This window comes from Anser anser, assembly GCF_964211835.1.
Source record: "Anser anser genome assembly, chromosome: 6".
Lineage (NCBI taxonomy): Eukaryota > Metazoa > Chordata > Aves > Anseriformes > Anatidae > Anser > Anser anser.
This window is the reverse complement of record NC_139726.1, coordinates 29,814,853-29,834,636: the sequence shown is the minus strand read 5'-3', so window position 1 is coordinate 29,834,636 and position 19,784 is coordinate 29,814,853. Positions and strand designations below refer to the sequence as shown.

Here is a 19,784-nt window from a genome sequence, read left to right as displayed (position 1 = left end):
TTCTAATCTTGCCAGCAATCAACAATCAGACTTGAAACACTGCACCAAGTGTTCGAGGCAGAACTGGATCTGGTCTAAATTATCCTTCTCCCACTGACAATGGAGCTTGGACTACCAGGAGCTGTGGCATGGCCAATTGATGCGTCAGACCCCAATTCAAAGCATGCTGAATCCACTGAAGATCTTATATATTTTTATATATATATATATATATGTATATATATTATTTCAGGGGTTGTTCAGATCAGAAACTCGGGCTTTAATTAGCACATATATGTAGCTTTACACACCTGCCTGTGTTCCACAGGAGTTGACACATCTCAGATGCAGTGCTGTTTTCCAAGTCATGCTTGAGTGCTTTGCAGAGGCTGGGCCTCAGGTAGGAAAGCTACCAATTACTGCGCATTTTAACAATCTGACGTGCTATGATATTCCTTGAAAGTTATTTCTGATTTGCATCCATAGTTATTACACTGTAGACAGTCTGCCCTGGCATTGTACACAACAGATAAAGCAAGATTTATAATTTGAGAGAAAGAAACAGAAAAGGCAAGTGTTTAGGCAATGTAGGGTCTGGATACCCATATACCCAGTACACACACCTTTCCCAACATTTGGCTTTGGTCATTCTTGTGAGCATTGCAGGAGGAATGTGAGGGACAAATTATGCTTTTGAAAGCATTGCTGTTGAGGAAACCTGATGAGGGGAAATGGCCCTTGTGATTCACACACGTAGTCAAAACTTGATTGTAGCTGCCAGCCTCATAAAGGGATGGGGACACGGAGATGGACAAAGGGCCTGCGGTGCTTTTTCAGGAAGTCCTTCTCCCTGTTGTTTTCCGTCAATCTCCTGAACAGGTCCGTATTTCCAGCTCCTCAAGCACAAAGTTGAGGAAGCCATCTAGGCTGCCCCAGCACCACCCTTGCCCACCAGAAGCGCTTCTTTACCTCGGCTGCATTTACTGGCAGGGTCAGCAAGCAGCCGGACTGCTGTACCCTGCTCAGCCTCTCCTTCTCTCCTGTATGTCTGCTGCTCTTGGGGTTTGCAACCGAGAAAGCAGAAAGGAAGAGTGGGCACATCAGCTGGTAACAGTTCAGAAACAGATGTACATTCCTGTGCAAAACTCCGACGTTAGCATATCCAATTACTTTGAAACTGCACTCTGCTCCCACTGTCTTATCCCTAAAGCTTTGCTCTCCTTCCCTCCTGCCTCTTATCTGTGCTGTTCACTCACTGCTCCTTTGCTTTTGATTATAAAGTTGTCACTGCGGGGTCTGTGCTTCAGAAAACATCCATCCGTGCAGCACACAGCCGAAGGAAAAAAAAAAAAAGAAAAAAAAAAACTTGAAGGGGAATTGCAAGGCAAAGCATGGCTGTCCTTGCAAAGGCAGCACGGGGAAGATGCACGCCCCAGGTCACATTTAGCACCCACTGCCCACGCACCAAGGAATTATCGCCTTTCTATGCCACACCAAAAGCAAGGGAAAGAATCGGCTTAAGAAGACCTGGCTGCAATAGAGGCCATTCGATTTGCAATTGGGGCATTTCTGAAGTGAGAGGCACCACTTGTCCCTAGCAGTGGCAGTGAGGAGGAGGAAGGCAGTGAGCACGACAGCATCTTTCTTCTTTCAGTTTGCTCCAAAGATTTGTGCCCTTGGCAGCCCCCCATCAGCGGGGAGCTGGAAAAGCATGCTGAAATGCTATCCCCCCAGTCCCCAGGGCACCCAACCTTTCCTGGCTTCCCACTGGAAGCAGAGGGGAAGGACAGCAGCAGACAGAGATTCAGATCCTCTGCAGCACAAAAAGGGTGATTTGCTGGCCAGGCCCTGCTGGTGGGACAAAGGACCACAGCTTTTGTATGGAGAATAAGCACTGCCCCTGAAGTCCGGTCTATATTCCCTGTTCTCCTCTGACAATTAACTTTAGGAGCCAGGAACAGCAGCAGCAGCACAGGGGTGTCACCCCTTTAAAAGAGAACATTAAACTCCCACCAGAACTTGTCTATTTTTCACATTGCAGTTTCCATTTTGTCCGCTCTTTGCCGTGCAGCAGGAAGGATGCATCCACCATCCTCCTGTGCCAGAGGTACCTTTGTGCCACGGGGCCCACCACAAACCTCTCAAACTCCTTCTTCCTTCAGGAGAACCAGCTCACATTTCACCTTGCTCTGCACACATCTAGGCCGTGCTTTTGGTCTGCTCCAAGGAGGATATTTGCAGTATTGTCAATACCACATGTAGCTCTGGCACTAAGTACTGCTGTGGGAATCGGTGGCCATAAAGGGTACAAGCATACACAGCAGCTCTGGAGCGATGCTGGTTGGAGCTGGGCTTATAGACTTTATAATTATGGCACAGCCTAGTTTCACCATAAATTTCCCTTAATGAAGCTTGCTTGATACTAAAAAGCTTTGCACATTTAGAGGTTGTGCGCAGCAAGATCCCCCTTAGGGAGAAATCCTGCCTCGTTTTGTCATGCAAACAGTCCTTCGGGCTTGTTCACAGAAGCCAGGCGGGGGGCCGGGGCTGCTCATGCAGTTATTTAACACAGCCGTGGTGCACGCAGGATGTGGAGGAGCGTTGGGAGCACTGTGTCTGCTCTGTGCTGCACAGCCTGGACAAGATTTGAGCTGGACTGGGGCTAAGCCCTGTGGAGCTAAGCCCAGGAGCTGCATGTACCCTGCTCTGCCTTTCCATGATGGGCTCAGTGGCTACTGCAAAGACAAAATGGTTGTGCCTGATGAGAGGAGTGTGTTTTGGGACATATCTCCCCAAAACCCTTCTGTCCCCTGTCCCTGGAAGGACTGAGTCTCACCCCATGGGAGACCCTCAAGCCCCAGGACATCAAGCCCTGCCTCGGTGGTCACTGTGGGGCAAAAGGAAGATGCAAACTATGCGTTGCATGCACCTCAGCAAGGCAGCGGAGAGGAGAGGCAGCCACGATCGGCTCTGCTTGCTCTCAGAGCTCAGCTCTGCTCCCCGTGCTCCTGGCACACTCACACTCAGCCCAGAGCAGCCCCGTGCCCTCCCCGGGAGGCCTTTGCAGGCTCCAATAGCGCCTCTGGGCAGCACACATCGTGCGCAGCCCCACTGCCCTCCTGTGCACCACGCGGCCCCGCGGCTTTGCACCGGGAAGGGAAGGGAAACCTGCTTGCTTAGGAAGCCCTGCTTTTTGTGGCTGGAGGGAGGAGATGTCCCCCTGGTTTCCTCAGCTTGTTGTGTGATATTTTCACTTACAAGGGGGGCTTTGTCCTCCAAGGCGCAGTTTGACATCGGTGCCTCTGCACTGACAGCATTTTGTCTCGCTTATGGGACAGGTGAGGGGCTGTAGCTCGGGTTTAGATGTCTCTTGCCCTAACTCAGCTAAGGGCAGCATCTGATCACGGACCTCCAGGTCGCAAACACAGAGCAGTGACCAACCCATGGCCCCAGTCACATGCCCCAAACCCTTCTGGAAACCTGGCTTTGGGGTGCGAGCGGGAGGCACTCGTCCCGTCCGACTCGGCGGGGTCTTAAATTAGATTAAAAATCTATTTGCAGAACTGCCTCGCTTTCCGACTTCTGTGCTGCACCTGAAAACCTTTCCTTTTGAAAGCAAACACAGGCTCTCCCCAGGGGCTGCCTGGGGAAGTCTTTCCACTATAAACATTACCTACCAGTAGTGGAGTCAGCCCCAGGCAAGCCAAAATTCCTTCTCCTACCAAAGAACACTTTCCAATCAAACCAGACATTATTTTTTCCATTAATGAGTGTTGATACCTACTGGAAAACTTTGCAAAGAAATGTACTCCAAACTAATTCTTCTGATACAACATCTACATTTTATGAGTTTCTTTTGTCTTTCACTTTTTTAAAATGTATTTTATTTTCCTGCTCCGTATTGAAAACATGATATTCGCTGCTCAGGAATGTATCTGTTCCTGCAGTCTGGGCTTTTGCTGAAATCAGAGGTCCAAATCCAAATTTTCTCTGCACGAGCTCCATGGAAGAGAGCAGAGTTTTCCCAAATTTTCTCCGGTGTGATGGAGAGAAAAAAAGAGATCTGTTGTCTTCTGTCTGATGTCTCAGAAACCCGAGGGCCCCTGCCACAGTTTTATATGCCCGGGGTTCCCACAATTTCAGCTGAAGGATAGACTGGAGGAAAAGACATCCTCCAACCCACTTTGGATCTCGTTTCCCAAAAAGGGCTCCAAGGAGAGAAGTGGGGAGAAAAATGTGAGACAGACGGGCTCTGGGACATACTCTGCAGGGCTTTTCACAAGCTATCACCCACTTTGGGATGATCCTTGGTCTGTCTGGGAGGGTCTCTCCATGTCCCCCACCAGCAGTACCCTGCCAGCTGCCCCCAGACCTCCACCCAGTGCATCCCAGGGAGCTTCTGCCACCCCGACATCACCCGTGGGGTGGCCCTGGGGTGGCAGTGAGGGTATGCATCGGGCTGCGAGGTCCCCAAAAAAGAGGGGCAGCAACCCCAGCTGGGGTGAGAGCGACATGCTCGCTCTCTGCGTCGCTGCATGCAGGAAGGGGGCACCCCAAAATCCCATGGTGGAAGACGGGGGGGGGGGAGCTCCGCAGGGGTCCCCGTCCCAGCGTCAAGCTGTGCATCTCCTGGGGTGGGGGTGGTGGGGGGCTGGTGGTCGCGAGCTATCTTTTATTTGAGGTGCATTCCCAAGATTTTAGTTAAGTGTAACATAAAACTGTGAAAGTTTAGCAGGGGAAAAGCTTTCCTCCCACCGACCTGGCCGGCCAATCAGAAGGGAGCCCCGCACCTCCCTCACTTCTGACAACTATTTAGCAACTGAGCTCAGCTAAAGTTTCCAAAAAGTTAGAATAACTTCCTCTCTCCGAGACCTCAATTTTTTTGCACAACCCCGTCCTTGAAATAAGAGCCCTTCAAGCAACCTGGAAAACGTTTGGTCAGCAAAAAAAAAAAAACCCTCCTGTTTTTCCAAAGGATCTGTCTCAGGAATTTAAAGCACATTTAAGACACACACACTCACATAACATAAGGAGGGGGGGAAAGGCTCTTCCCCTCCCCTTCTTGCAGAAAGCATGGAAGAAAGCTCCAGTTCTCCTGTTTCCCCTGTGGATAGCTTGGGGACCAGTGAAGAGGAGCTGGAAAGGCAGCCAAAGAGATTTGGCAGGAAGAGAAGATACAGTAAGAAGTCCAGCGAAGATGGCAGCCCCAACCCAGGGAAGAGGGGGAAAAAGTCTAGTCCCAGCTCCCAATCCTATGAAGAACTGCAGAGCCAGAGGATCCTGGCCAATGTCAGAGAGAGGCAGAGGACTCAGTCGCTCAATGAAGCTTTTGCCGCCCTGAGGAAAATCATCCCCACGTTGCCCTCTGACAAACTCAGTAAAATCCAGACCCTCAAGCTCGCGGCGCGGTATATAGACTTCCTCTACCAGGTGCTACAGAGCGACGAGATGGACAGTAAGATGACGAGCTGCAGTTACGTGGCTCACGAGAGGCTGAGTTATGCCTTCTCGGTGTGGAGGATGGAGGGAGCGTGGTCCATGTCGGCCTCACACTAGCCACCGCCCGGCCGAGGCGAGCACGGCTGCCAAAGGGGTAGGTACCGCTTTTCTTCTCGGGGCTCCTGGGTGCGGGACAGGGTGCACGCAGTGGAGGAAATATAGAAAAAGAAACTCCCCTCCTGGCCTAAAAAAAAAAAAAAAATGAAAATAATAATTTAGAGTGCAGCATCTTTTATTTTTAATTTTGAAAAAAATTTGGCGTTGTGGTACTCTGTGAGGACTGGGGAGCAGAGAGGGGACCGTGGGGATGAGGGAAGGGGGAACCGCCACAGGGTGAGATTTGCCAGAAAATGCCTGCTTTGGGGAAGGGTTTTAAGAGGAGAAAAGGCGATCCGTAAAACAGGCTGACAAGGGGATCCAAAACAGCTGCCGCGCCACGACAAGGGCGGCTGTGCCCAAAAAAAATCCAGGGCCAGGCGTGCAGCCCCCAGGGTGGCCGCATCCTCTCGGCAGAGAGGGAGCGGGGGGCCCGTGGGACCCCGTCGGGGTTCGGCTCACCCCGCTGCGCCTCACGTTGGGTTTCTGCAAAAAGAAACGAGCAGCAGATGTTGGCTGCCCCCTGGGCCGCGGCCCCTTCCCCCTCCCTCAATAAAGGCAAACAAAGATAGAGGAGGCTTGGGTAAATTTTCGTCTGGTTTGGTTTCCCTTCCTCAAAGCGCCGGCAAAACGAAGGTTGGTGTTAGGCTTTTATCGTAGTTTCTGATTTACTCTCAGCACTAAACTCTTCCTCATCATTTTCCATTGCCAGAAAGCTGCTTCCTCTTTACATTGCCTTTGTAATGTTTGGGGTGGGAGGGAGGAATAAACAGAAAGAAGGAAAAAAAAATATCAGCTCTTAATAACACCCTCATCTCAAGCTAATTAAGCAGAGCAGCTCTGCGTTGTATCAGCCAGAGTTTGCGCAGGGCCGGTGGCTCCCTGGGACTCGGTACATAAAGCAGAGCCCAGTAACCCTGCTTGCTGCTGCAGGACGCAGTCGGCTCAAAAAGGGAATTTGCCCCCCATAACGTGGTGCATGAAATAATTCCATCATTTGGAAAACCAGCTCCTTAAAGACGGGGAGAAAGTTTGTCCCAGCTCATTGGCCAGGCTTGTTTAAGGAGGCAATTCCATCCTTGTTGTAGCAGTAATCAATGGCCCATTTAAAAACCTTGATAGAGCTACGGTATGTTATTTGAAAAAGCCAAGCAGCGCTCATGCAGGGCTTACTGGTGGTGTAAAACGCAGACTTGAAACCATTTTAGAAACCACTTCAAGTAAATGCTTCCTTCGCGTCTTGAAGCTGTCTGCGTTTTGGTGCTGCGATTAAAGTTTCTCCGCGCTTTCCTGGGGACTCCCCAAAATGCCAGGCTGCTTGAAAATCAGTTGCTCTACCCATTGCATGCTCTCAAGAAATAAAGGCTGTCTGCTGTTCAGTTTTGTTTAAATAGGTAACGCTGCTGTCGTGGGTTTTATGGCTATTACTAGTGTTGCTATTTTTTGCATTGCTGTGCCCTAATTTCAACTGTGAAAAGCCAAAGTCGAGTCGCTTTTTAAAAGGGTAAACTCTCTGTTTGTAAGACTGAGTGCCTTTTCCCATGCTAATCTGGCTGAAAGAGCTACAGCAAATAGATTAACAAAACACACGCAAAACCCAGGCTTCTTGTCAAAAACAGATGTAAAATGTCCCAAACACATATTTCTTCAGCAGTTTAGATTGGCTGAATACTGAAGCGCTGGGATGGAACAATGCATTTATTCTGTTGTTTCCTAAGTGATGTGCTGCCATTAGCCAATGTTTTTTTAAAATCTATTATCTAATATATACCCATTCCTCTCTATCGCACAGTGCATTAGTGGCAAACCCTGCATATTTTTGCCCCCATTTGAAATTCCGTGTCAGTGGAAATATTACTAACATCACTCTGACAAGGCGGGTTTTGTATGCGGATGCTCAGAGCTTGTCCCTACATAAAAGAAATCGAGAGAGACATTTCAGGCTGTGTGAAAACCGATGACGTAGACCCAAATCCCGACGTATTTTTGGTCTCCTTCGGAGCCAGTCGGCATTCAGTGCCTTCTCCGTAGCCAGCTCCCAGCCTGTCAGTGAGAGATGGCTTTTTGCTCAGTATTTGGGCACTCTGCAGAGGGATGTCCCCCTTCCCCATGCAGCCCCGAGCCCCCTGGCTGTCCCGCTCGCCTCTGCTTTCAGCGTCCGGGTGTGCATGCACACACGTGCGGTTGAACTGTTGAAAAAGTTGTTGACATATGGCCTGGTGTGGTGCAGTGCGGTGTCAGATTCTATCATTTATGGTGACAAAATTTATGTCTGCCAGCAAAAATTAAAATAAAATAAAATAAAATAAATGACAAGATCCTCAAGAAAACGCTCCGAAATGGGCAAATATAGCCAGGCGGCATGGTGTGGGCTTCCACATGTGCCTGTCCCGGCCAGAGGTGTTTTTATGCACAACAGGCGAGCTGCATGTGCAGCTTATATGGCAAAAAAAAAAAGTTGTAGGGAATGGCTATTTTAATTTGGGATCCTCTCCTGCCTTTCCTAGGGAGCAGCGAGCGCGGCACCCGGCGGGTGAGCCCTGCTCGGCCAGGACTGCCACAGCCGTCCTCCCGTCTGCATGTGTTTTGGGGAAAGTAGGCAAGGAAGGGTCTTCTTGGAGGGGTGGTGGTTCCTGTTCGGATGGAAAAATCTGAGGAGTGCTTTGATTAGAAAATCAGAGCCTTGGGAACTGGTAAAATGCCACCTGGCCTTTGCGAATGGGAGCAGGTCACTGCGGCTCGCTCCTCTGGCCATGGGAGGTTTTCCTGTTCTGCTCGCCGTAATTACAGGCAACTTACTCCGGTAGTTTTGAGAGAAACAGGCGCAGCTTTGCACCTCAATTAGTGCATCAGGCAATCGGATGTTTCAGCAGACATGCAAAGCTCGGGTCTTGCTAAGCCTTCATCCCCCCACCTCCTGTCCTCACCATCAGCACCTGTGCCCGTTCCCCTTTGCAGCCACCTTTTCCTTTTTCCTTCAGAGAGCTCAAAGTGCTCTAAAACTAAAAAAAAAAAAAAAAAAAAAAAAAAAGAAAGAGGAGGAAAGAAAACACATTTCCCCCTTGCTCTACCCAGTGGAAACAAGCCTGTCCATGCAGGATGGCAGGGGTGGGATGGCAGGAGCATCAGTGGGGTGCGGAGCACACACACCCCAAGCCCCCATGTTGGCAGGGGGGCTCTGCCAGCATCCCCCCTCTGCCCGTTCTCACTCATGGGTTTGCCATGAGCCCTTCGCTGTCCCCGGGCTGCCACTTGCAGCAGCAGCACCTCTGCCAGCAGGTCTGCATTCGGGAACCCACGCGCGGCGTGCGTGTCCGATACGCAGCCCTCTCACCATTGCTTCCTTAAGATTTCCAGGGCCGCTTCCAGGACAAAATGCTAGCATCCTATTTCATTTCGTCCTTAAAGAAGCAAACAGATGTTATCTCTGCTGGCCCTGGGAACAAGCTAATTCTATAGTTTATGAGAGCAGGACAGTTAACTGGGGGTGCTGTGACACTGGAACTAAGCCCTTTTTGTCCCCAAAGCCCTGCTTTTTTATACGCATCCTTAGAAAATGTAAATATATTTCCTTGACAGGAAGGATTGTAAAGTTTGGTATTTACATTATTAGGTTTATAGCATTTTTTTTTCATCTTAGTGCATTTAAAAGCCCAGCAAAATGCATTTTGGGTCTTCTGTTTACGTTCGTGTCTTTTCTTGGGAAAGAATAAATCTGTTAGAGAGCGTACACCAAATACATAGTGGTCAGCCAGAAAATGCTCAAATTCAGAGACCTTCGTAAAAAGAGGGGGCAAGAAAAATTCTCCAGCGAGGCAGACAGGCAAATCATGGACTATAAGCACATAAACTAATTAATGATCATCAATAGTTAGAGACAGGCATGGTGGAGAGATGTGTAGGATTGAAACTGAAGGGGTGCTTCGAAGGGCAGTAAAAACATGGTTTTTGCTTAATCCACTGGAGCCAGTGCTGTGGTAAAAGTCCTGTCAGGAGAGATGTGCGTTGAAGGGTCATTAAGGGAACAGTAAAGGCATACATTTCAGCTAAGTAGACCTAATTTGTCTCCAAATTATTCGTCCTCACACTAGTCATCTGTGCGGAGTAGCTTCAATTTTAAGAGCACACAGAGCTTCAGCATTAAAACAAAGGGGAAGATTGCAGTGCTTTCTGAATACCTCCCTTCGCATTCCTGCCTTCAGCTCTCCTTGGGCATATTTCACAGAGTTATAGGTAGTGGTAATAAATTAGCCCTGAAGATCACTGCTGCTTCTTACAGAGCCGGGACAGATCCTGTAACCGCAGCTGAAATCTCTTTTGGGGACATTTCTTGTCACTCTTTCCCCCTAGCAATATAATTATTTTTATAGCTGCAGCTCTGAGAATCATTTCCATGTGGTTCAGCACGGCTTTGAAATCTCCAAGCCTGAAATCTCCAGAATTTATGTCTTGCTGCAAAACCGTAGGAATAGCCTGATGAGGCCATGAAACTTGTAAGGGAACGCCACCACAACCCAGAGCACAAAGCAAGCCCTACATGTAATCGGGGAATTACAACTGCCGGGCAGGGGAAGCATGCATTTGGGGTAGTTTTTTTCCCTCTCCATGCTTTACAGAAGATTAGGGAGAAAAAAGGCTGATGAAACATCATGAAAACACTCCGGGCCAGGTTCTCTGTTGGCTCCAAGCATCCTTGCTGCTTCTTTTAGCGGGCGATCCCATCAGACGTCTCAGTGGGTTGCTGTAAGTGACTTGGAGAGTGCTATACACCAGCCATGATTTACTTCTTAGGCAAATTTGGAAGTGAAGAAAAACAACAAATCCTCCAGCTGGATACTAGCAGCATCGCGCTAATTAATGATTAGTTCTTGAGAATTAAAACAGTAGAAATATTTGCTGGGGAGAAAAAAAAAAAAAAAAAAAAAAAGCACTAGGCACCCCAGCATTTAATTAGATTTGTAGCTGTAGAAGATGACCACTCAGCAGCAACAACTAATCATACACAAATAACAAATTAACTCAGCCAGCCAATAAATCAAGGCACAGCAGCCCTTACTCTCATACCCGGCTCTGTAACCGTTTCCACACCAGCCCTGCGGCCAGACCCTGGGCACGGTGGTGGCTTCTCCTGTCACCGGAGGAGCCCTAATCATGGTGCTTCATCACCAGCACGGCCCCGGCACTGCCCCGCAGCAGGTTCGCCTGTGCACGGAGGACTCCTTGCGTGGGCAAAACTGTGCCATCGGGGCCAGCTTTTGCAATGCCTGTGTCCATCTCCCAGAGAGGGGTGCCAGCCCTGCCTTCCTAGCCCTGCTTCGGTGGGATTTCTGTACCAGGAGGAATATTAAGCTGAGTTAAGCAGCAAAAAGGCCCTTCTCCAGCAAGCTTCCCCTCGGCTGGGCTCTGCCCACATTCTCTCTGTGTGAAAGGCGATGATGGGGGCTCCGATGGCTTTCCGGGGTGTGCATCTCCCCCTACATTAAAGCAGGGTCTCATCACGGGGCAGTTGGTGAAATAGAGCTGATCTTTTTTTTTTTTTTTTTTTTCCCCACAATCTGTCACCCCGAGAGTCCAAGGCTTTCAGCATTTATCAGTAAGGAGGGTTTCCCTCCGGCAAGGCAAACCTCTGCCCTGATCAGGAGATGTTGCACCACGGGATGACACCAGGTGAACGTGGACCTGCAGACACGAGGGCTGGCCCCGCTGCAGGAGGGTGCGGACGAGACTCCTTCCGACAGGAAGGCTGCTGGCAATGGCTCCCATATAAACATTAACCAAGCAACAACAATTGCTAAGTCCCGCTGCTAAAACAGGGTTTCAAAGGGGTTTAGAGATATTATATCCCCTTTTTTTTTTTTTGTGCTGCTGCACTTCGGCAAGCGATGGCAGAAGCGGCACCTTGAAATTTGCAGACCCTGTCCTGTGTGGCTCGCAAAAGAGATCAGACATCAAAATGAAAATAACCCCTGTGCAGTGCGCTCTATGGTGAACTGGAAATGAGCAACCATTCTTCCTCTCCCTCCCCTTTCCTTCTTCCCGTCTTCTTCTCCTCTCCATCTTTTAACCACAGCTTGGAAAACAGAAAAAGAGGGGAAAAAAGAGACAGATGTCTACTGGTTCAGCTTGATATATATTCGCTGGAAGAGGTCCAGTAAGCCTGCGCTAGCTTTAATTGAATTCCTAATAAGATAGTTTTGCCTTGTTAACTGCCACCCGCAAGAAACAGCTTTACCATTTCCTTAAGAGACACCAGACCTGCCAAACACGTGCTTTCAAATGTATGAATTAGGTTTTGGATGAATTCAGCCATCAAAAACCCTCATGCGATAATTTATGTGATTACGCCTTTGTTTTAAGCTGTTCGGGCCTCCCTTAAAAATCACGTATTCTTGCTTAAGTGTAAATATACCTAGTTGCTCAGAATTTGGGAGGTGGGAGGGAGGCAGGGAGAGGGTTTTGTGAGGGTTGGGGATCCACCACCTTTCCTGCACGGTGCAGGCAGCCCCGAACCTCAGGGAATTTCAGTGCCTGGTAAAGTGACTGAAATGCAGTCAAGACCCATGCCCGCATTAGCTCCTCAATAAAATTAATTTAGCAGAGGGCTCTCACGCAACCACAAACATACGCATTTGAGACTGACTCCTGCGGCATGTTTTCTGCGTGTCGTGAAGAAATCTAGCCGCGTAATGTGGCTCACGAGAAGAAATTCCTGGCCAGGAGGGGCAGCTCTGAAAGTCGTGGGCATGTTAGGAAAAAACAAAGGGCAGGCTCAAGAGAGAGGTGATCAGGCGTATGCTTCCTAGCACATGATATGCCATTAGTAGCAGCGTGGTTTGTCTTAGTTGTGTGTAGGGAGCGTGGTGGCACCCCGACATCCCATGCTGTCCCCTTGTGGGGTCCATGTGGGTGCCTGCCTGCCCCACAGCACCAAATTCCCATCCCGAGGGCACCCAGGACAGAGAAGAGAAAATATGGCTTTTGGTTGCTGATCCTTTCTGTATTTCATGGCTTTCCTGCATGGCCCCATCCCGCATTGCGCCCTGGCACCTGGGGCTGCTGCCCGCCTGGCGTGGGGCAGAGCGGGCTCTCGTCCTCCGCAAGGGCTGACCCTGGATGCAAACAGCATGCTCTCCTACCAGCGTCACAGCGGGCTCTTGGAGAAAGGCATTTGGGGCACAAATAGCCCATTTGTTGAGTTAGAAAGAGGGAAAATAGCTTGGCAGAGTGTCTAAACGGAGTGCCTGTCCGCTTGTCTCTATTGCATGCCATCGCCGTGTGTGCTGGGTCCCGCTGACACCAACTCACATCCCACAGGTGCGAGCTCCTGTGAACCTGCAAGGCTTTCTTCACCCCACAATACCAGGGAAACACCATGGCCAACACTCCCCAGGAAGGCACTGGGATGTAAAGCTATGTGATAGGTTTACAAAGGCTTGATGAGATAACACTGCCCTTAAAAAAAAAAAAAAAAAAAAAGAATATATGCATACAATATATTAATGTATATTTTTACACATTAGGTAACATTACTATTCTGCTAAGGAAATTTATTATTTCTTCCAATGCGCCCAGGAAATTTCTGATATAGCCGAGTCCATTTTGTTGTCTGTAATTGGGAGCGTGATGCTGCAGGCACGACCCTGCAATCTCAAAGCTCTTTTCCAGCTCAGTGGGGTTTTATGCACTGAACAGCAGATATTTTGCAAGAGGTTTTTTCATCTTTTGCCACGAGAAGGGCTGTTTAATAGGTTCCTGTTACTACCAGCATTAAATAATCTTTTTTTATGCCGTATATGTCTGAATCGTTCATTGTTGGAGCACAGCTGAGCGTATGCTTTCTAGCCACCTTCCCCGTAGAGAAGAAATCAACTCGTCCTTAGGTTTTGGTGCAGAGAGGTGGTTCAGGTTTGGAACTGCAGTTTATGAGGATCTTTTCTCTTGGGGGCATCGTGCCTTTCCAGTGATCTCCTTAGAAATGTTAACCACACAACCTAGAGATCAAAACTTCTCGTGATAACTTAATGTGTGTGAAGTAGGAACTCTCCATGGGTTTATAAGTTTGTCCCAGGGAAAACAGCAATTGAGGGCACCATGGAAAGACCTATTTGCCCTAGAACATAATTACAGGTGGCCCCTTCTCGGCCAACAAATGTCACTTCACTGCAGTGTGCCCAGAGAGCTGGGGATGCGGGGCAGCATTTTCAGCAGTGAATTTTCAATAGGACTTAGTTAATTTCAAAATTTTACTCTTAAGCCCCGCTATTTTTTAAAGCAGGCAATACTTTCACTTATGGTGGGTGGTGAAAATAAATATTTTAAAATGTCTCAGGAGCCTAAGGGAAGCTCTCAGAAATACTGACATGAGTTTGAAAATTGTAGCCTCTTCTTAGCTGTGAATTCTGTCAGAATTAAAGAGAAATGCCTGGCTTACAAGTGACAATGTTTTATTATTCTGAAACCATTATTGTCCTGTTTTCTCCCAAAACTAGGAAGGCTTTCCATGCATACCACATAATGATTGAGCAGGTCCTGGTACATTTGTAAGATCTGCCCATTCATCCGTGCTCCTCCAAAAAATAAACCTCCAGTTTATTGCCCATTCTGTGCTATTTCCTAACACCAAAACTTCACCAGCCGTGCTAATCGCGGCGGTGTATCTTTGCTCTCCAGTGCAATTTTTCCTCAATCTGTCATTTAAATGTTACTACACAAATTTTCACATGTAGCTTTAGCAGCATTTGGCTGGATGTATTATTATTATTATTATTATTATTATTATTATTAATGCAAAACCTCTTTTTAGGTAGGAAACCCATAGGCTGCCCTCTGGAATAACTCTTGCACTGCACTGATCCGTCTGCCTTGCAGCTCTTATTTATTTCAGGCACTTCCTTAAAATCTCACACATGGCCAAAATATTTCAAAACGAGGGGCTTCTCGGTTGTTTCAGCAGCTTCAGCCTGACAAACGAGCATGGGGACCTTCGGAGGAACACCTCCGCACAAGCTTGCCAGCTGCACGTCGTCAAAGGCCCCCTTTCCCCTGTCCCCCCAGCATGTGGCAGCAGGACAGGAGCCACCCCAAATCGGTCCCATTTCCCCACGCAGGGATGTGGCACCACCAGGGTGCAGGAGCCGTCGGAGGGGGCTGAGAGGCAGATGAAGCTGCCCCGCCAATTTCCATTTTCTTAGGAAACTAAGACTTTTTTTTTCTAATTTAGAAAAAAAAAAAAAAAAAAAAGGAAGAAAAATGGTATTTGGCAGCAAGTGAAGGGTGGGGATCCCTGCCAAGGCCTGGACAGCTGTACCTTCTTCCCTAGCAAGTTGTGCGATCAGCGAGGGCCGCGCTGGAAGCCAAGAGGAGTTACCATAGCTGCCACATTGCATTTTGCTGATCCTCCCTCTGGGAGACACCTTAAAGAAACAAACCCACCCTAACAGCTACGCGAGCGCTTGCGCCTCACCATGCATCAGAGGAAAACTATGGGTGACCTCTCAGACGTGCTGCTTTGTTTTTTTCTTTTCTATTTTTTTTTTCTTCCCCTGATATCCAGCGATCGAGGGCAGGTTTCTGATCCAAGGAAGAGGGGACAGGGGAGGAGGAGAGTAGTTTATACAAAAGTTTTTCCGTTTTCTGCAGCCTCGCTCGTGCTCGGCTCGCACACAAAAACACAACGTGCCTTCCTGCAACTTCCCAACAGCTCAAAATAACCCGGGAGATTGTGCAAAAGCCCCAGAGCACAGCTCTGCAGTTGGGGCCGGTCTGCCCATAGCAGGCAGCTGCTTGCTTCCATTGCAAATCCCATTTTCCTCGAACACCTCTCCAGCAGAAACTTCCAAGAGGCTGTGCCCTCGGGAGTGGGCGATGGGACGCCGGGTGCCCGATTTGTTGCACAAACACGATGATGCCCAAACGTATCGAGCAGCTTTCCATACTCTGCCAGCCCCCCGACAGCAGCTTCCCAGGCTCAGGGGGGTCTATTTGATCAAAAAGAGGCGAAGAGCACAGCTGTGTGCTCCTGGTCCCTTGCTGACTCAGCATCTGCTGGCACTAGAGGGCAGGATGCACTATGTGGAAGAGTAAGGTGGGTTAGAGGCTGCATGCAGGGGACACATCTCACCTCTCTTCCCCTGCCAGCAGCGTGCACAGGGCACGAGCTGCCTCCCTGCACAAAGCAAGGAGAACACGAATTTTGCAGCCAGCATGTGCTGCAGCAGGACAAGTCTCCCGGCTTGCCTAGCTTTTTTGAGTCAGGACACGGAATGGCAGCAGATACACGCCTACCACGCTGCAATCACAGCTGTTTTCTGCTTTCCCAGCTGTGCAATTCAAGGTGAAACATTTTGTCTTGCAAGGGGATGCTCTGAGCAATATTGGCTGGCACTGTGTGGCAGTTTCTGAGCAAAAGCATTTGGCGGATCAGTGCAGCAGGCGCAGACAAGCTACACTGCAAATACTGTAGCTCAGGCTCTTGTAAGTGGCATTTTTCTTTATTTTCCTTAGCACTGGTGTGTTTTTCTATGTATATGATTAAACCTGTCCTGTCCTCTCATCTTAGTAGGAGATTTAAGACCAGCTCCAGACAAAACAAGTACAGGTTTACTCCTTTTTTTTTTCAATAAATAACCAATATTTTGAAAGATCACTATGGGGTGGCCCTTTCATTAGTGAAAGCCTCGCAGCGTTTGGTAGGCTTCAAGAGAAAGGTAATTTGGGGTCTGAACACCAGGAAAGCACCTCCCGTCCCTACAGCCACAGCATGGCTGATGGGAATACCCTATATGTGAACACAGGAGATGTCGTGGGCACCAGGTCGCACACGGAATAAGCAGCACTGTTTGTCAACATCACAACTTGTCATAGATGCCAGCACCTCAACGGGTCGGGTTGTACTGGTGTGGCAAACCCCTGCCTGGAGCCAGCGCTTTCCGACCAGTGGCTCAAACACAGTCGGTGTATTGCGTGTCCCCTCCTGGCTGCTAGAAGGGTGCCAGAAGGTCTGCCAGACAGCATCATCCTCTAAAATGTAAGACAAAGCTCCTCTAAAATGTAAGGAAAGGGGTGAGGGATTGCAAAGCGAGCCCAGTGAGGTGCTTAGCTTACCAAGCAGGCTGTAGCCCAGGAGAGCCGCTCTGCCCTGAAACCCCTGCTCAGAGCCTGAATTTTAAGCTGAGACACCCAAAGATGGCAGGGGGGAAGCTTTCAGGCTGGTAATTGAGATATTGGGTCATGGAGATGAGAGGGACAAAACCAAAATATGGCTGTTCTTTCTCACTTAGACCTTCTAAATACAAGAAATTTGTGGTGGGTTATTGTTTCGTTTTTTTGGTTGTTTTTTGGCTGAAGTTTGAGAGTGGAAATGCCTTACCCTGCTTTGCTGCTAAGGCAGAAGGGTGTGTGTGTGTCTGTAACCGCTGCTCAGCTTTAGGGACCGGGGTGTTTCACAGGACAGAAAACTGGGGAGCCTCTGCAGGAACGGTGGTCGGTGAAGGAGCCCCAATGCTTGCTGACCCATGTCCCTTCTGCTCTGCATGGCTCCAGCCTGTTTTGTGCTGCTGCTTTTGGGGGTGGTGGGGGGGTGCTGTGCACATTTGCACCCCGAATGCCATGGGACAGTCGTTGGTATTGGAGCTGCAGGATTAATTTTGGTTAATGCCTCAGTTTCCCCCTCTGAAAAGCAACACTAATGCTCTTCCTATGAGTGCCCATGCTGCCTGCTAACCTTGCAGCCTCTCCATGAGACAGGACCCTCCACATGCAGCCTGTAAGCAGGGAAGGGACCTGCATGTAGAAGGGCCCAGGTTTTATCAGAGCATCCCACACCTCCGCCCATCCCACACCTCCCTGCAGCCTGTCCTCCTTGCTGCTCGTCCCCATGTGGTGCGGATCGTCCACCCGCTCTGTCGTATTTTTAGGTGCTTTTTGCATCCCAGCGGGATCCGATTGCTGCCAAATGGAAAATGGCTCTGCACTGGGGCCAGTCTGAGAAGCCTATCTACAGCAATTTATATGCATTTCACAGCTCCTCGTCTCAGAGATCTAAATTGCAGATGTGCGCTTCGGATTTGGAGAGGGACAAAACGGAAGTAAAAAGGTTAAACAGCTCTGTGAGTCATTCCAATACACGACCTACTGTTGATTTAGAAACCTACCTCGACAGTAAATACAGAATAAAGTTCTCCAAACTGTTTAACCTTTTGTATTCTGGCCAGCAAAACAAATAAATGAGAAAAACAACAAAAAATGAAAGATAAAAACAAACACCCTCCAGAGTCAGAAAAGCAACAATCTGGAAAAACTCTGCAGTAGAATTAGTACCAACAAGAAAGTAACCCAAAATGGGTGACCCTAAAGATGAAGGAAATAAAAGAAAAAAAAAAAAGAAAAAGAAAAAAAGAAGGAGCAACAGACATGAAAGGCAGAGAGACGGGCACATGCATTAGCTGAACAGATAATGAAAAAGAGGCAGAGTGGAGGCTGTGCTGCTCTCTGGGAACAGCTCCAGGCAGCACAATGCAGCAGAGATGAGCAACCGCTTCCCAGACAAGCACAGGGAGGTTGCTTGGCCAAGTGCTCGTAGTTTAGGGCACAATGAGAAAAAAGTAATAAAGGAAAATATGCCCCGGACCCTGCTCCTGCTGAGGTCAGCTGTTAAGACCTTCGTTTGAGAGGCACTGGCACCCGCTCTGCAAAGGAGAACGGTTTGCACCCAGGCTCTTCCTGCAGCTGCATGGGCTCGATGAGGAATGTCCACTACAGTCTCAAATTATTTACCCACAGGCAGTTTGGTTGCGGCTTTCTGGGGGGCTAGAGGCACCAGGCTGAGTGCAAAACACGTCTCAGGTGTGTAAGCGGGGGAAAGCTGGCTGCGTAATTGCAAAGAGGCACAGCATATGGGATCCCTGGCATGAGAATTAGCCTCACGGCAGGCACAGCAGCAGGTCTTACCGAGCACACAGGATGTGCGTGCACTGGTGTTGAGGGCTGGAGCAGAAGGCACATTGCAGGCTGTGCATGGAGGTGCCCTTATCTTGGCTTTGGGAAGCCCTGCAAAAGCACTGAAGGCAGCTGAACCATGCAAACCCCCAAGATCTTGTTGAATGTCTCTATTTCTGCCTTCAAAGCACAGGGTGTAGCAGCGGAAGGAAAGCTTTCCCTGGGATTTGAGGCACTGAGTGGGAGTTAGAGAAAGGCCAGCATCTGCTGATCTCAGGGTACCACCAGGAGAATACTGCACAGGGATCTTGAGGAGTTCACTTGGGCCAGAGCCATCCCGAGGACTGCAGTTAAAGCAGAATCGCTGCAAAGCCGTGCAAAGTGACCAGGGGAGCCAAGGGGGCTTCGGAGTCCCAGCAGTTGCAACGATGAAAAGGAAAACTGATGAGCAAGCTTTTGCAGCATAAATCAGACTTTCCTCAAATGTTTAGGCATGCTTTAAGTCAGCGGATTCTGTGTCGTGGTTCGCACACCAGCCAAGATTGCACTGAAATTGGGATGCACTTAAAAATGACCATTATGGTCAGCATACAGATGCAAAGCTCAGGGCAGAGACAGAGCTGTCTGTGCGGTGCCACTGGATAATTCAGGCTCAGACACCTCCTGGGCTATATTTCTCCCTCATCCCCTAGACCAGGGATGCAGCACCCTGTACAACAGTGACAACTGCTGTGGAATTCAGGATTGTTGAAAGCCATGCTGATTCCTTGAGCATTTCTCTCTACCTTGCTGTGAAAGCCCTCTTGTGCTTCTGCAACTTCTAACAGCCTGCACCCCTGGTTCCTCCAAATTCCCCTGCAGTCCCCAAAATCCCAGATCAAAAAAGAACTGAGACAGTATTTCAGAGAGCATACTTCAAGATTTTTGCTAGTTTTAAACTTGTACAAGCTCATGTATTCAAGTTTTTCCACCTGAAGTCCGAAGACGAGACTTAAAAAAAAATATATATATATATTAAAAATCTGCATTGAGTAAATAAGACATTACATGCTCAGTTAATAACATTTTAAAAATTACATGGGACTTTAAGAAAACATCAATAAAGTAGAGATAAAGCTAGGCATGGTGACAGCAAGAGAGGTTTCTGGAGCATTAAGGAAAACGGGAAGAATCAAGATTTTTTACATTACAGATGTTATCGAGCCAGGGGTGTTCCCTAATTATGGACATTCTCAGATATGTGTTTCTGTACCTTCCCCACCCTGTTCAGTTTG

At 48.7% G+C, this 19,784-nt stretch overlaps 1 protein-coding gene across 1 annotated transcript in view; it reads left to right on the top strand.

Annotated features, from left to right (window-relative positions):
- The first annotated feature begins 4,801 nt into the window (after positions 1-4,801).
- TWIST2 (twist family bHLH transcription factor 2) overlaps positions 4,802-19,784 on the top strand; it is a 37,262-nt gene continuing 22,279 nt past the window's right edge. Inside the window, exon 1 of the mRNA XM_083841247.1 lies at positions 4,802-5,572. Coding sequence (XP_083697373.1) covers positions 5,053-5,535 — 483 coding nt within the window. The 5' untranslated portion in view covers positions 4,802-5,052 and the 3' untranslated portion in view covers positions 5,536-5,572. The remainder of the gene's footprint in view (positions 5,573-19,784) is intronic.